Raw genomic sequence first — 18504 nt, forward strand, 5'->3', positions numbered from 1 at the left:
ATCGAACCTGGGACGTTTGTCTATCGTGGGCAAGTGCTCTACCGACTGTGCTATCCAATTACCAGTCATGACCTGCAACCAGATTAATTCTGTAGCCACCCAATCACCGTGGACGGGTGCTGGCTGTTTCTCTGTGACTCGAAGACAAAGGAGCAAGCCAAGCAGCCGAGAAATGCAAAGACCCAACCATTATCGAGCGAGGTAATGCTCTGTTTTGTGACTGCACGGCGTGGTGCTAACAAATTTTGCTCCTAAGTGGCAAACTGTCACAGAATCACACTGCCGAAATCTCCTGACGAAGTTACTGAAGTCTACCAAGACAAAGCGCTGCAGGAAGAGGTCCCAATGGGTGTTTTTGTTCCACAACAACACTCCAGCTCTTTCCGCTCCGTGCACTGTCATACATGCTGCTGCCTTTGGGCTATCACATTTTGCCTCTTCGTCTCCTGATCCAGCGACTTCTTCTGGTTTCCTAGGACGAATAAACTGGTGCGTGAGAGGCATTTCCAGAATGGCGACGGGGTGGAATCTCTGCTGAACAGCAAAAACGAACCACTGTGTCCGTCACGTCATCTGTCGTTGGGGAAAATGTGTCGCATTATTATTAACGAGAAAAATACGTTCAGACTGAGCATTACTATACAAGTTCAGACAAGCCTTACAAGTTTCAGTTTTGGCTAAGTTTTCACTGAAACTTCCTGGCAGATTAAAACTGTGTTCCCGACCGAGACTCGAACTCGGGACCTTTGCCTTTCGCGGGCAAATGCTCTACCATCTGAGCTACCGAAGCACGACTCACGCCCGGTCCTCACAGCTTTACTTCTGCCAGTATCTCGTCTCCTACCTTCCAAACTTTACAGAAGTTCTCCTGCGAACCTTGCAGAACTAGCACTCCTGAAAGAAAGGATACTGCGGAGACATGGATTAGCCACAGCCTGGGGGATGTTTCCAGAATGAGATTTTCACTCTGCAGCGAAGTGTGCGCTGATATGAAACTTCATGTCTCCGCAGTATCCTTTCTTTCAGGAGTGCTAGTTCTGCAAGGTACGCAGGAGAACTTCTGTAAAGTATGGAAGGTAGGAGACGAGATACTGGCAGAAGTAAAGCTGTGAGGACCGGGCGTGAGTCGTGCTTCGGGAGCTCAGATGGTAGAGCACTTGCCCGCGAAAGGCAAAGGTCCCGAGTTCGAGTCTCGGTCGGGAACACAGTTTTAATCTGCCAGGAAGTTTCATATCAGCGCACACTCCGCTGCAGAGTGAAAATCTCATTCTGGTAAGTTTTCATTCTCTTCGCTCACGATGTAATATGGTATTTCTTACATACTTGCCGACATAGAATACGTTTCCACTCTTCTGTACACTCGTGAAATTTTTTGTTGGCACATATTTTATGTGAAATTCGTATTTTGCCAGTATTGTTGTTACATGCCTCTGGTTCCTACATTCTTTGGCTCAGTTGTCATCCATCATGGCTTATGTGATGTAGAACTCTTGGTTTGTCTCCATTTTCCGATCGATGATGTTAATTAGTTTCTGATATGGTCCTGTTGAAGATATCCATTGTTGTAAACTGATGACTCCCGTGAAATAAGCCTCTTTCATGAGTCGGGATGGCGTGGTTTCTCCCGTTTTGTAGTATCCTTTTCATGAACACTATCTTGTCTTTTTCTGTTCTTTTCCTATCGCCGATCTTAGGGTTTTTTCCACATGCTTCTATTCCATACGTTATAACCCGCACCACTGCCGCTTTTTGTAATGTCATCGATGGGCTTTTCACAGACTGGTTATGTTCAAGACATTCTACGAGGCTTTTATGGCTGCTGCTGCTCTTTTCTGAATATGCATGCCGAAAGGTGCCGCTGATGCCTCTAATGTAATTCCCAAGTATTTATATTTCCCAAATATTTGTAGTGGCTCATTGTATAAGTGTGTCGCGTTAAAGGATGAATATGTGGAGAACGGCTAGCATCATTTTCAAGTTGAAGGTTGTAGCTTGATTTTTTTCGGGCCGATAAAGCCTCGTAACTACACCTCGTGTTCCACATCTGGTCACATGATGACATTATAAATTTGATCATCTGTCATAAGTCAGCGCGAAGAAGTATCCTTGTTGATCTTCCTATTATTCAAATGGTGCAAATTGCTCTGTGTACAATGGGACTTAACATCTGAGGTCATCAGTCCCTAGACATAGAACTGCTTAAACCTAACTAACCTAAGGATATCACACACATCCATGCCTGAGGCAGGATTCGAACCTGCGACCGAAGCGGCAGCGCGGTTCCGGACTGAAGCGCCTAGAGCCGCTCGGCCACAGACGCCGGCGTTCCTATTACTTCCGGCTCACGCTGCAAACAGAAAGTACAAGATCCCACTATCAGTTTAGTAGCAGACCGATGTGTGTACATTCCTGCCCGCTATGTGGCACTGCCTATGGCGTCCCATGGCCCAGATTAGGAAAACTATAATTTCTTAACTATTTTTGCACGATATTAAGCAATTATATTTGTCATATGTAAAAGAATCTCTACTGGAAGTCAAGGAATAATGTGGTTATACAGAAAAACTATAATCTTTAACATAAGTATTATTACGGGGTGTTCAAAAAGTCTCTCCGCTGTGCCATATGATTTTTCGGCTGCCTGGGTTACTTCCCTTCAAGTGGACCCTCCCAGTGATATTCTGTAGCCATCCATACTACAACTTGTGTTAAGTGAAATACTAAACGGTTATTTTCAACAAGATGGCGCAACCACGCATACAGCTCGCGTTTCAATGTCACTGCTTGCTGATGTTTTGCCGGCCGTTGTGGCCGTGCAGTTCTAGGCGCTTCAGTCCGGAACCGCGTTGCTGCTACGGTCGCAGGTTCGAATCCTGCCTCGGGCATGGGTGTGTGTGTGTGATGTCCGTAGGTTAGTTAAGTAGTTCTAAGTGTAGGGGACTGATAACCTCAGATGTTAAGTCCCATAGTGCTCAGAGCCATTTGAACCATTTTTGCTGATGTTTTTGGTGATCACATAATTTCACAGGGACTTTGGTCTCCACGATCGCCTGACCTAACACCACCTGACTTTTTCTTCTGGGTTGCAGCGAAAGCAACTGTGAATAAAAACCGTCCAAAATTCACCGATGAATTGGAAACTGCAATATCCACTTTCACTGCTTCTGTTACAGAAGAAATGTTACAGCTTGTGTTTGGAAACATGATTAGACGAATTGAACTGTGTATTCAACAACGGGGGCGGGGGCGGGGGGGGGGGGGGGGCAAATTTCAACATGTAGTGTGAAAATTTGTAACTAAAAGTGAATATTCAATAAATTAATAACTTGTATTTCACTGAGTTTCAATTCGGTATATTCACTGCCGCATACGGCACGCGCAGCTAACAGAAATATAGCACTGCGGAGAGACTTTTTGAACACCCCGTATCATCTTTGGTCTTTCTGGCGTCGGCGTGAAACAAAAAGAGCCAGACTCTGTCTTGCTTTGTCTTGTTCGGATAGGACGACATTGCGCGCAATCTACATAATGGTGTGTGTTCATATTTTATTATTTGAGCAGTGAGCTCCAATATATGTCTTAAGTATTGTGAGCTCCAATATATGCCTTAAGTATTGCTGTTGTTAATTTTAACTGTAACCTGCACCATATATCCCGTTTGCCTGTCCCAACATTTTTAAAATAATTTCAGACGCCTCGCCGGCAGCAAGCTGAACATCGCTGGAAGGGGGCAATTGGTCGCCTTTAAGCGGCAATTTCAAATTATTGTAATTATTATCCCGTTCTTTCCACAGGCGACGCTGGAGACAGCCGACATTTCTTATTTCCTCCATGATCTATAGCAAACTGACATTTTCCAAGAACTTAACGATTTATTTAGACGATTTATGTTACTTGCAATAGGACACAAACTTGGCTTGCACTAAGACGGAATTAAATCACACGTAGGTCCTTACGTACTGGAAATGGTGAAATACTTTTTTAGTGTGTATATAGCCTATAATGATTAACTGTTTTTGAGCACGGATTCGTCTAAGTAAATTCAATAATTATACAGGATCCCATGCTACATTTTTGTGTCAGTAAAATGTAAGAACGATCCGTGCCTTCGCATATCTTTGCAGTGAAATCAAAATCAAATTAAAAATAAAATATAAATACATTCACAGTCCATTCAACAACACACACATTAAAAGGGTATATATTACACTACTAGCCATTAAAATTGCTACACCAAGACGAAATGCAGATGATAAACGGGTATTCATTGGACAAATATATTATACTACAACTGACATGTGATTACATTTTCAAGCAATTTGGGTGCATAGATCCTGAGAAATCAATACCCAGAACAATCACCTCTCGCCATAATAACGGCCTCGATACGCCTGGGCATTGCGTCAAACAGAGCTTGCATGGCGTGTACAAGTACAGCTGCCCACGCAGCTTCAACACGATACCACAGTTCATCAAGAGTAGTGACTGGCGTATTGTGACGAGTCAGTTGCTTGGCCACCATTGACCAGACGTTTTCAGTTGGTGAGAGAACTGGAGAATGTGCTGGCCAGGGCAGTAGTCGAACATGTTCTGTATCCAGAAAGGCCCGCAGAGGACCGGCAACATGCGGTCGTGCATTATCCTGCTGAAACGTAGGGTTTCGAAGGGATCGAATGAAGGGTAGAGCCACGGGTCGTAACACGTCTGAAATGTAACGTCCACTGTTCACAGTGCCGTCAATGCGAACAAGAGGTGACCGAGACGTGTAACCAATGGCACCCCATACCATCACACCTGGTGATACACCACTATGGCGATGTCGAAAACACGCTTCCAATGTGAGTTCACCGCGATGTCGCCAAACACGGATGCGAACATCATGATGCTGTAAACAGAACCTGGATTCATCCGAAAAAAAATGACGTTTTGCCATTCGTGCACCCAGGTTCGTCGTTGGGCGCTCCTGTCTGTGATGCAGCTTCAAGGGTAACCACAGCCGTGGTCTCCGAGCTGATAGTCCATGCTGCTGCAAACGTCGTCCAACTGTTCGTGCTGATGGTTGTTGTCTTACAAACGTCCCCATCTGTTGACTCAGGGATCGAGACGTGGCTGCACGATCCGTTACAACCACGCGGATAATATGCCTGCCATCTCGACTGCTAGTTATACGAGGCCGTTGCGATCCAGCACGGCGTTCCGTATTACCCTCCTGAACCCACCGATTCCATATTCTGCTAACAGTCATTTGATCTCGACCAACGCGAGCAGCAATGTCGCGATACTATAAACCGCAATCGCGATAGGCTACAATCCGACCTTTATCAAAGTTGGAAACGAGATGGTACGCATTTCTCCTCCTTACACGAGGCATCACAACAACGTTTCACCAGGCAACGCCGGTCAACTGCTGTTTGTGTATGAGAAATCGGTTGGAAACTTTCCTCATGTCAGCACGTTGTAGGTGTCGCCACCGGCGCCAACCTTGTGTGAATGCTCTGAAAAGCTAATCATTTGCATACCACAGCATCTTCTTCCTGTCGGTTAAATTTCGCGTCTGTAGCACGTCATCTTCGTGGTGTAGCAATTTTAATGGCCAGTCGAGTATATATGTATATCACTGCATGCTCAACAATATAGGGAGCGAGTATAGAGCACAGATTTCCCTCAAGAGCTGTCAGTGCGCAGCTGTGCAAACTGTTTCACGTTACCCTCAAACATCAGGGTCACCATTCTTGGATTTAAAAGACAATACTCCCTGATACACGTCGGGTGTTTCACGCATTCCAACACCTTGCCCGCTAACTGAAACTGGAGCACGCAGCGAAGCAAGGCTCCAAGGTGACGCGCCTACTGTGCAACAATGGCCATCGGCCTGGAACCAGTCTGGCGCTGGAGTGGCGGTCCCTGTCGGCCCTCCTGGAGCAGTTAACGACGGCGGCCGGGGAAACCCCGGCTGCTTCCGGCTGGCCGGTCCAACACAATGGCTGCCAAACGAGCAGCAAGTGGGCGACCAGAGCGGCTCCACGAACTCAGCACACGTCACACGTCTCCACGCTGTGTGACTGCGAGTTATCTCGGGTGAGCAGACAGCAAGGGGGCGCAGCACCTGCTGGCCAGCACAGGCTTTCTGTCGGTACTCTTGTACTGAAGTACCACAGGGCTGTGCCCGTCTGACTTCTAGGAATGCTCTAGCGGGTTCATGAAGATGGTGGTTTGGTTTGTGTGTGTGTTTTCGAGTAAATGTTTGCTTTGTGTGTGTGTTTGTGTGTTTATAGGTCCCTAAAGTGGCGCGTAAGGGTTAGTTTAGGTCTTTTATGCTGAAGGTCTGGATGTTCGCAGCCTAAATTTCGAATGAGGAGATGGGGCGATGACAAACTGCCTATTGGCTTCTGTCTCGGGTTCTTCGGCCGACGTTCATCTAAGAACCCGAGACAGAAGCCAATAGGCAGTTTGTCAACAAGTGGCCACGAAAGCCTTAACAATTTTGTAGATGAGGCGATGTTTGTGTCCTCTCATAAAGACACTTAATGTAGTAAAGGAGTTTTGCTATTTGGGGAGCAAAATAACTGACGATGGTCGAAGTAGGCAAGATATAAAATGTAGACTGGCAATAGCACGGAAAGCGTTTCTGAAGAAGAGAAATTTGTTAACATCGAGTGTAGATTTAAGTGTCAGGAAGTTGTTTCTGAAAGTATTTGTATGGAGTGTAGCCATGTATGGAAGTGAAACATGGACGATAAATAGTTGAGACAAGAAGAGAATAGAAGCTTTCGAAATGTGGTGCTACAGAAGAATGCTGAAGATTAGATGGGTAGATCACATAACTAATGAAGAAGTATTGAATAGAATTGGGGAGAAGAGGAGTATGTGGCACAACTTGACAAAAAGAAGGGACCGGTTAGTAGGACATGTTCTGAGGCATCAAGGGATCACAAATTTAGCATGGGAGGGCAGCGCGGAGGGTAAAAATCCTAGAGGGAGACCAAGAGATGTATACACTAAGCAGATTCAGGAGGATGTGGGTTGCAGTAAGTACTGGGAGATGAAGAAGCTTGCACAGGATAGGGTAGCATGGAGGGCTGCATCAAACCAGTCTCAGGACTGAAGACCACAACAACAACATAAAGTTTGGCAGATTTTTCCGTTATGAGGGAATAGATGGTGGGGTGATCCAAGAATTCTCTGATTTGTGTGTTGCGGACGTATCTGTCAGCACCTGTGATTGCTCTGAAGGTTTTATTTTGTAGCCGTTGTAGCCTTGCAAGTGAGGTGTCTGACGCCATTGACCACACTTCCGAGCCATACAAAATGACCGGAAGTATGAGTTGGCGCCAGAGAAGCATTTTGCAATTCAAGGTGAGTCCTTCACCCTTCAGAAGAGGGTGTAGTTGGGACAGGAGCGCGCACCCTTTGTTTGCCGCTTTATTGATGTGTTGTCTCCATGTTGAGGCGGTTGTCGATCTGCATCCCGAGGTAGGTAATGTGCTGGTCAGCTGGCCGCCAAAGCCGCACATGTGTTCCGCTAACTGTAGCCACTATACAGCAACTGCTGCTCCTTGGATGAAATGCCACGTGCGCTCATTATTATTATTATTATTATTATTATTATTATTATGTGGTTTGCCTTCCTGGATAGCCGAGTGCGTTAAACACGCCGCTTCAGGAATTCGGGCAGTGCGCCGGCCCCGGTTCGAATCCGCCGGGCGGATTAACGACGAGGAAAGGTGTGTCGGACAGCCTGGATGCAGGTTTTAGATGGCTTCCCACATCCGGTCTGGGTGAATACCGGGCTCATTCCCAAATGCCGCCTCAGTTACAAGATTCGCGAACACTTTGAAAAAAATTCGGATTCTGTACATGGGTATCACTACATGGAGACAGCTGTGGTACACATATTTCCTCCTGAGATGTGGAATGGTGAAGGGCATCCGGTCACCGCCTTAAATTAACCATGCCTAATTCCGTAGTAACAATGCCAACCCCATTTAGATGCACACAAAGACACTAGAAGAAGAAGAAGAAGAAGAAGCTTACGTATACATGCAGGCAAGCGACGAATTTAAATTTCTGCCTAGGTGTTCAAATGGTTCAAATGGCTCTGAGCACTATGGGACTTAACATCTGAGGTCATAAGTCCCCTAGAACTTAGAACTACTTAAACCAAGGACATCACACACATCCATGCCCGAGGCGGCAGGATTCGAACCTGCGACCGTAGCGGTCGCGCGTTTCCGGACTGAAGCGCCTAGAACCGCTTGGCCACAGCGGCCGGGGACCTAGGTGTTAAGGGGGAGTATCAGAAGGGGTGAGGCGTGAATGGGAATTTGAATTGAGGAGGGACGGATGCTAGGGTAGTCCGTGCGATTGTGCAAAGCCACTGTGCCAGGGTGGTGTAGTGGTTAGCGCACCCGCCTGGTGAGCACAGTCTCGGGTTCGAAACCCAGCCTTGGTAGAAATTTTCATTCATCGCTTCAGTCTGAGCATATACATCAAAGATACTTGGGACTTGAAAAGGTCTCTGGAACCATATAGTTTCATTTGATTTGAAATCGTTATAGTTTTCTCTGCACGTCCTTCTGTGTAACACCTAAAGTGACTTTCGAAAATAGCCGATCACTTCATTTTGTTTTATGTACTTGCAGCGTCAAATGGCAAATTGAGGACACAAGAAATCTTGTTTGAATTAACACCAGAATTTGATTGTGTGTGTTGCATGCTATACACTCGCAGTAACTAAAGCAATACGGATTTAGCGGAAAAGCTAAACACTGGTACATGAACCCAAGGGCTATGCGATGTCTACCGGCTGCCGTGTCGAACCTCCGGCAATGGCGTCATCTGGATGTAGTATGGAGGGGGAGAGGGGGGGGGGGGGGAGGGGTGCTCGGCATCGTCACTGCGCTCTACCACTTGTTATCACTTTTTCAGACATTCGTGCTGATGCTGCTCATTTCAGTATTTTCCCAGCTGGCGCCACTCGCGTGACTGCATCACGTTCCAGTTCTCTCACTAACGGAAAACTTCGTGGCAGTGAGAGTTTGCCGGCCGCTGTGGCCGAGCGGTTCTAGGCGCTTCAGTCTGGAACCGCGCGACAGCAACGGTCGCAGGTCCGAGTCCTGCCTCGGGTATGGATGTGTGTGATGTCCTTAGGTTAGTTAGGTTTCAGTAGTTCTAAGTTCTAGGGGACTGATGACCTCAAATGTTAAGTCCCATACTGCTTAGAGCCATTTGAACCATTTTGAGAGTGTTTTCGTGTCGCGAATCTCACAAGGCAGACTTGCTGAAAGCTCAGCTACGGAAGTGACTCAGTAATACACTTCGTATCAGGAAAACAGGAAACGGAAGATTGCCCTCCGACGTCTAAGAACGGGCGCTGTAAATTAGAGGACGCCACGGTATTGTGCTCTGGACTGTTCCTTTTCTCAATAAAAATCAGTTATCTGCCACTGAACATGGCCAGTGAAATAATTTCTTAGATTTGAAAACGACTTAACGAACAGTATAGCAGACAGTGTTAAATCGTGGCTAACCCAAAACACATATAGGCTTCACTGGGACAAAACATGGAATCTTGTGGTAGCCCAGTGTTTACTGTCAGAAGGTGATCACATAAGCAATGAAGTCCAAGACTTTAAATTATTAGGAGTGAAGACGGATGAAGAAATTCCTTGGAAGTATTATATTCGGGGACTTGTCAGAAACTAAATACTGTTCACAGAATGAACTTCCACTATGCAGCAGAGCGTGCGCTGATATGGAATTCCTGACAGATTGAAACTGTGTGCCGTACCGGATCTCGAATCTGGGACTTTCGCGGACAAGTACCCTAGACTCGACTCTCCAGACGCGTCTCACGATCCGCGCTCGCAGCTATCCTTCACTCCAGCCAGTGCCTCGTCTCCTCCGTTGCAAACTGCACAAACGTTCTCCAACATTCTTGGTGGGACTAGCAATCCTGCAACAAAGGATACTGTGGAGGCATGGCTTCCACTGGCTGGGGAATAGTTTCCAGAATGAATTTTAATCTGCCAGCAAGTTCCAAATCAGCACACACTCCTGTACCGTCCCTGTACATATAATTCCTCGTGGAATTTGTGGGACAAAACGTGGCCTCATTCAAAACGAATTTCCTCAGTCACTCAATGAACACTAGAAGATAAACAATATATACTAGCACAAAAGTTATTTAGCCGTTTCAAAAAATGGTTCAAATGACTCTAAGCACTATGGGACTTAACTGAGGACATCAGTCCCCTAGACGTAGAGCTACTAAAACCTAACTAACCTAAGAATATCACACACATCCATGCCCGAGGCAGGATTCGAACCTGCGACCGTAGCAGCAGCGCGGTTCGGGACTGAAGCGCCTAGAACCGCTCGGCCACTAAAGATTTCAATTTCAATAGATTCTCATCAACACTGAAAAATTTAAATCACGAGGCAGACACTTTAAAATATATAATCTTCAAAGGCTTCATTGCGCCATACTTGCAGCATAGCATATTCTTTAATATACACTCCTGGAAATGGAAAAAAGAACACATTGACACCGGTGTGTCAGACCCACCATACTTGCTCCGGACACTGCGAGAGGGCTGTACAAGCAATGATCACACGCACGGCACAGCGGACACACCAGGAACCGCGGTGTTGGCCGTCGAATGGCGCTAGCTGCGCAGCATTTGTGCACCGCCGCCGTCAGTGTCAGCCAGTTTGCCGTGGCATACGGAGCTCCATCGCAGTCTTTAACACTGGTAGCATGCCGCGACAGCGTGGACGTGAACCGTATGTGCAGTTGACGGACTTTGAGCGAGCGCGTATAGTGGGCATGCGGGAGGCCGGGTGGACGTACCGCCGAATTGCTCAACACGTGGGGCGTGAGGTCTCCACAGTACATCGATGTTGTCGCCAGTGGTCGGCGGAAGGTGCACGTGCCCGTCGACCTGGGACCGGACCGCAGCGACGCACGGATGCACGCCAAGACCGTAGGATCCTACGCAGTGGCGTAGGGGACCGCACCGCCACTTCCCAGCAAATTAGGGACACTGTTGCTCCTGGGGTATCGGCGAGGACCATTCGCAACCGTCTCCATGAAGCTGGGCTACGGTCCCGCACACCGTTAGGCCGTCTTCCGCTCACGCCCCAACATCGTGCAGCCCACCTCCAGTGGTGTCGCGACAGGCGTGAATCGAGGGACGAATGGTGACGTGTCGTCTTCGGCGATGAGAGTCGCTTCTGCCTTGGTGCCAATGATGGTCGTATGCGTGTTTGGCGCCGTGCAGGTGAGCGCCACAATCAGGACTGCATACGACCGAGGCACACAGGGCCAACACCCGGCATCATGGTGTGGGGAGCGATCCCCTACACTGGCCGTACACCACTGGTGATCGTCGAGGGGACACTGAATAGTGCACGGTACATCCAAACCGTCATCGAACCCATCGTTCTACCATTCCTAGACCGGCAAGGGAACTTGCTGTTCCAACAGGACAATGCACGTCCGCATGTATCCCGTGCCACCCAACGTGCTCTAGAAGGTGTAAGTCAACTACCCTGGCCAGCAAGATCTCCGGATCTGTCCCCCATTGAGCATGTTTGGGACTGGATGAAGCGTCGTCTCACGCGGTCTGCACGTCCAGCACGAACACTGGTCCAACTGAGGCGCCAGGTGGAAATGGCATGGCAAGCCGTTCCACAGGACTACATCCAGCATCTCTACGATCGTCTCCATGGGAGAATAGCAGCCTGCATTGCTGCGAAAGGTGGATATACACTGTACTAGTGCCGACATTGTGCATGCTCTGTTGCCTGTGTCTATGTGCCTGTGGTTCTGTCAGTGTGATCATGTGATGTATCTGACCCCAGGAATGTGTCAATAAAGATTCCACTTCCTGGGACAATGAATTCACGGTGTTCTTATTTCAATTTCCAGGAGTGTATGTACCACACAACGTAATGCTTTCTTAAATAGTTTTAGTTGTTTGGCTTTCAATTTTCCTAATTAATAATTATGCACTAATTAGCGTCACGGTCAGATATTTTTCGCTCACATGGCCGCATGAAACCTCGCAATCTGAATTATAAACCGAACACCTGCATAACCCGCGCGATCCGCTAGAGATTATTATAAACGCATGGCAGAGGGTAATTTTTATTGCGCCATATGATAATGTGATAATGCATCTTTTCGTCCATTCACATATGGAGTGTGGTAAGGAAGACTAGTTACATAACTATGTGCGGTGTCTTACTACTCTGCTTTTGTCATAGCACTATCTACAGGGACCGTATTGTAAAGCAAAGAACTCTGTTCATGGGTAGCCCTCTAAAAACAAGACGCTAGAATTTTCTACGAAGATTTTTATAAGTTACCTCATGAGGAAACAGAGATGAAAGACACGTTCGTAGCATTTCTCGGCTTAGAAAAAAAGCGTTCGACAATGTAAAATGGCGCAAGACGTTTGAAATTCACAGAAAGATATGTGTAAGGCATAGGGACAGACGGGTAATATACAATATATAAGAGAACTAAGAGGTAAAAACAAGAACGAAACGACAAATCGAAATGCTTGGATTAAAAAGCGTGTAAGACACGGATCCAGTATTTTTCCACTAGTGCTGAACTGTACACAGTACAAGCACTAATGGAAATGAAAGAAAGTATCAAATGTTGGATTTAAAACTCAGGATGAAAGGATATCAATGATAAGATTCGATGATGACATCGCTATTCTGAGTGAAAGTGAAGATGGATTACATGGAGTGAACAGTCTACAGAGCATATAATATGCATTGAGAGTAAACCAAAGAAAGACGAAAACAATGGGTAGTAGTAAAATGAGATTAGCGATAACGTTAACATCGAAATTAGGGGACAGGCAGGAGATGAAGGAATTCTACTTTGGGAGCAAAATAGCACACGACTGAACAAACAAAGTGACATAAGAAGCAGACAAGCACAGACACAGAGAAAATTTCTGGCCAAAGGAATTGTACTGGTATCAAACATCTTCCATAATTTGATGAAGAACTTTCTGAGAACGAACGTTTGGAGCACGTCTTTGTAAGTGAGTGAATGAGGGACGGTGGAAAAACCAGAAAAAGAGAACCTAAGCGTCTGAGATGTGAAGGTGTAGAAGGAGGTTGAGAAGTAAGAGGACTGGTAAGGAATGAGGAGGTCCTCCACAGAATCACTGAGGACATGTGGAAAACAGTGACAAAAAGAAGGGTCACGGTGATAGGAATAACATCAACGGAATGCGAGGGAGTTGTAGAGGGTGAAAACTGCATGCGAAGAAGAGATTGGAAAGTGTCCAAAAAGTAACAGAGACGATTGGTGTAAGTCTTACTGTGAAATGAAGAGGTTTTGACACAGGAGAGGAAGTGTTTGGTTACGTGAAATCATAACTTGGTTTAGGGTAAACAAAGTCTGATGAAAGAGGTTAAATACTTTGTTGTTTGGGGAACGACATACAGAACAACATATACGCTGCACTCGAAAACGATGAATACGAGGTGCATTCAAGTTGTAAAGCCTCCGATTTTTTTTCTAATTAACTACTCACCCGAAATCGATGAAACTGGCGTTACTTCTCGACGTAATCGCCCTGCAGACGTAAACATTTTTTTTGAGAACGCTGACGCCATGATTCCATGTTAGCGGCGAAGGCTTCTTTAGGAGTCTGTTTTGACCACTGGAAAATCGCTGAGGCAATAGCAGCACGGCTGGTGAATGTGCGGCCACGGAGAGGGTCTTTCATTGTTGGAAAAAACCAAAAGTCACTAGGAGCCAGGTCAGGTGAGTAGGGAGCATGAGGAATCACTTCAAAGTTGTTATCACGAAGAAACTGTTGCGTGACGTTAGCTCGATGTGCGGGTGCGTTGTCTTGGTGAAACAGCACACGCGCAGCCCTTCCCGGACGTTTTTGTTGCAGTGCAGGAAGGAATTTGTTCTTCAAAACATTTTCGTAGGATGCACCTGTTACCGTAGTGCGCTTTGGAACGCAATGGGTAAGGATTAAGCCCTCGCTGTCCCAGAACATGGACACCATCATTTTTTCAGCACTGGCGGTTACTCGAAATTTTTTTGGTGGCGGTGAATCTGTGTGCTTCCATTGAGCTGACTGGCGCTTTGTTTCTGGATTGAAAAATGGCATCCACGTCTCATCCATTGTCACAACCGTCGAAAAGAAAGTCCCATTCATGCTGTCGTTGCGCGTCAACATTGCTTGGCAACATGCCACACGGGCAGCCGTGTGGTCGTCCGTCAGCATTCGTGGCACCCACCTGGATGACACTTTTCGCATTTTCAGGTCGTCATGCAGGATTGTGTGCACAGAACACACAGAAATGCCAACTCTGGAGGCGATCTGTTCAACAGTCATTCGGCGATCCCCCAAAACAATTCTCTCCACTTTCTCGATCATGTCGTCATACCGGCTTGTGCGAGCCCGAGGTTGTTTCGGTTTGTCACACGATGTTCTGCCTTCATTAAACTGTCGCACCCACGAACGCACTTCCGACACATCCATAACTCCATCACCACATGTCTCCTTCAACTGTCGATGAATTTCAATTGGTTTCACACCACGCAAATTCAGAAAACGAATGACTGCACGCTGCTCAAGTAAGGAAAACGTCGCCATATTAAGCATTTAAAACAGTTCTCATTCTCGCCACTGGCGGTAAAATTCGATCTGCCGTACGGTGCTGCCATCTCTGGGACGTATTGACAATGAAAGCGGCCTCATTTTAAAACAATGCGCATGTTTCTATCTCTTTCCAGTCCGGAGAAAAAAAAATCGGAGGCCTTAGAACTTGAATGCACCTCGTAAATTCCTGAAACGTTTTGTGTTACGCCTGCAAAAATCTAACCGGTTGAGTACTTGATTAGACGTGTTAATAATGATTTTATTAAAGTATTTCCAAATATATCGTTACTATGGATGAAATTAAGATCAGGAATGTTTCTCCAACCTGTTCGCATTGACACAGATATGTCCATAGAACGCTTATGCAAAGGGGGGCTAAAGTGAGGGTGTTCCTTCTTGTATAAAGGGGAGCTGGCCAGCTCACCTGGAGAGGAGCCTCGTGTCCTCGATCTGCGCCAGCAGCGCCTCCATGGGGTCCTGGTCGTCGTCGTCGTCCACGTCGTCGTCCCGCGCCACGTCCGCGTCGCCGTCGACGTCCGCGTCATGGTAGCCGGAGGGCCGCGCGCCGCAGGGCATGCCCACGCCAGAGTCCGCCTCGTCCAGGGATCGAAGCTGCGCCTCCCGGCTCGGCGGCCGACGCTGCGTGCGCAGGAAGTCACCTACGGCAGACACCAGACACCACGCTAGCCATTTACACTTTGTCCACTTAATTACTGCTTTATAAAAAACTGGCTCTTATGTGGTTGTACAGGTCGTTGAAATACACCGAACGCCCTCTACATAATGGTGCTTTAGTTTTAGCTCTAATTCTACCCCGTAGGTAGTGGTTTGTGCAGTACGCCCGAGATAAAAGCGGCCTCCTGTCAACCATACGCGCAGCGTGTCCTATGGAAATTGGAATGAGCGTTTGGCGTCACTGGCAGGGAGGCCCCTCGCGGGGCAGGTCCGGCCGCCTTGGTGCAGCTCTTATTACATTCGACGCCACATTGGGCGACCTGCGCGCCGGATGGGGATGAAATGGTGATAAACACCCAGTTCCTGAGCGGAGAAAATCCCCGACCCAGCCGGCAATCGAACCCGGGCCTGTAGGACAATGATCCGTCACGCTGACCACTCAGCTATCGGGGCGGACAGCCGGTCCTATAAGATACGAGTATCTCACATAATGGCTAAAAGACGCTCACAGCAATTTCAAGCAACAAGCAAACGGCAAGAACTAGAGATGTGACCATTAACAACAACCGTCACTCGAACGGAAGATCCGTCGAGTGGGAAGCAGGAAAATAAAAAACCTACTTTGCTTACGAAGGAGGGTCGCTTTTTTTTCATCTTGAATTTACTTTGTAATATAACTTAAAGAAGATGGGTTTGGGAAAAAAAGACTTAACGAAGTTCTCCATAATGAAGTACGGTTTTATGGAGGAAGTAGCAAAAACAAAATAGGCAGAACTACAATTGTGGATAAAGATCTTGAAGAAGATCTGGTTTAGTACTGTCTAGCTGTGGAAGCTTCTTTCTTTGGGCTTACTCGTCATGTCTTGAGAAAACTGGGCGAAATTTTCAATTATCCAGATACGTTATTGTTGCAGTAGAACTTCAAAGTACGTTGTTGCAGCGATGGAGACTTCAATATTTTGCTGTCCCACTGGCTCAGATCTTTCCAGTTCATGAGGTGTTGCAGAATACAGAGTTTCGCCCGCATCTCGTGGTCGTGCGGTAGCGTTCTCGCTTCCCACGCCCGGGTTCCCGGGTTCGATTCCCGGCGGGGTCAGGGATTTTCTCTGCCTCGTGATGGCTGGGTGTTGTGTGATATCCATAGGTTAGTTAGGTTTAAGTAGTTCTAAGTTCTAGGGGACTGATGACCATAGATGTTGAGTCCCATAGTGCTCAGAGCCATTTGAGCCAATACAAAGTTTACATATATTACTTTGTACTGCACGAATTGCACCTACAAGGCGTTATTCACATAAGCGGATAGTAGTAGTTACAAGAGATCTGTTTTAAGGATAATTATTTCAGTTTTCTCTTGGTTTAGCTTATGTTAACACCACCCTCTAATTTATTCCGTTGCGCTATGAGGAAGTTGATGTCACCATGGGATAGTCTGTCCATTTACGGGTCAGGTTTCATACAAACAGGAATGTTCGAGGGCTTGAAAACTGGAGATCATAGTGTCTTATGAACAGACAGGTTAAATGTAAAGTAGTGGCAGGCTTTCAGAGTTCGGACAGGAAGTAATCGTTCTACTGATTCCTAAGTAATGTTTGTTGGTTTGGGAAAATCACCAGGCTGGACGGACGGAGGGGAAAAAAAACAAAAAAAAAACAAAGAACTGCTCGATTCGTCACTTGTTTGTTTAGTCGCCTTGAACGCCACAAAAACGCTCGACAAACTGCAGAGCGAGGAGTTGCAAAACGATTATATGTGCATCGTCGACGACCGGATGCGTCCCAAAACGAGTCCAGAACCAATAGAACTTCCTCTAATATGTAACATTCATCTTGCGTCACGACCACGCTCCTACAGTCAGGGACGGGTTCATACAGACGGGCACGTACCGACTCTACGTACCAACTGCGAATAGAATAGGGGGTGCAGGGGTGATACGGCTACGTTAAAAGCCACTCCCCTTCACCCCACCACGCAGCATATTGTGGGTCTCAAGAGAACAGGTGACTGTGCAGGGCACGTGATCTTTCCGTACATTTAGACCACAGTGGTACGAGGCGGGGAGATGTGACAATGAAGCTGCATTCTTTCTTCCGTCATGCCTGCCAGGGCCCTGTGCCGAGTCTGTGTGTTTGTGTCAACAGCGCCAGCAGACATCGCTCACAGGGGACGTGGGTTCAGGGTCCCGCGCTGCGCCACAGAGGACAGACGGGTCGAAAGCCCGGATACGTCACCTCGCAAGCGCCGCTCGGAAACGAGCATTGCACCAGCAGCCTGGCAGCAGTAAAATAACGCAAGGGGTCGGTAGTACCGTCCATAAACAGCGCTGCTTCTGAGACAGTCTTCCCTGAAGTACCTCTTCTTCCAGTATGTCGACGTCAGAGGCTGACGGCAAAACTCCAAAATACACAAGGAAAAACAATGAGGCGACGACATGGGATAGCGATGTGCATATGTACAAGTGACGTTAGTATCGCGTACACAAGGTGTAAATGTGAGCAGCCAGTTGCAATAAGCACTATGTGGACGATGTGGCCTATTCTACACCTTATTTTAGATCCATGTGACGATGCTGTGCTGATTATATTTATACGTTTTGACGATGCCATTATGGCCTTATCACTTTAGGACATGGTGTAAAAAAGATCTGAGGATGGTCATTACGGACTGAAACCGGTCATCGTCTAAAGAATTGATATTGAGATCACAGACTGGAATAAAAAAACATATTTAAGGTGTAAAAGGACAGTGCATTGGCGCAGCCATCATTTTTACACAGGTTCAAATGGCTCTGAGCACTATGGGACTCAACTGCTGAGGTTATTAGTCCCCTAGAACTTAGAACTAGTTAAACCTAACTAACCTAAGGACATCACAAACATCCATGCCCGAGGCAGGATTCGAACCTGCGACCGTAGCGGCCCTGCGGTTCCAGACTGCAGCGCCTTTAACCGCACGGCCACTTCGGCCGGCTTTACACAGGTGAGTCACTAAAAAGGTATCCGATATGATTATGGGCAGACGACACTAATTACGCGACTTAGCACGCGGAATGGTAGAACTAGACGCATGGGACATTACATTTCGAAAATCGTCACGGAATTCAGTATTCCGTGATCCACAGCGGAAAGAGCGCGGTATGAAAAACGCAGTGGCCGCCGACCCCCACGTAACGACCACGAAC

At 47.0% G+C, this 18504-nt stretch overlaps 1 protein-coding gene across 2 annotated transcripts in view; it reads right to left on the bottom strand.

Annotated features, from left to right (window-relative positions):
* The window catches only part of LOC124577539 (EF-hand calcium-binding domain-containing protein 4A-like), a 797374-nt gene that overhangs the window by 59720 nt on the left and 719150 nt on the right, over positions 1 to 18504 (bottom strand). For both annotated transcript variants that reach the window (XM_047131228.1, XM_047131239.1), the window contains one exon: positions 15076 to 15310. In XM_047131228.1, the coding sequence (XP_046987184.1) occupies positions 15076 to 15310 (235 nt within the window). The remainder of the gene's footprint in view (positions 1 to 15075; positions 15311 to 18504) is intronic.

This window comes from Schistocerca americana, chromosome 1, assembly GCF_021461395.2.
Source record: "Schistocerca americana isolate TAMUIC-IGC-003095 chromosome 1, iqSchAmer2.1, whole genome shotgun sequence".
In the NCBI taxonomy this organism is placed as follows: Eukaryota; Metazoa; Arthropoda; class Insecta; order Orthoptera; family Acrididae; genus Schistocerca; species Schistocerca americana.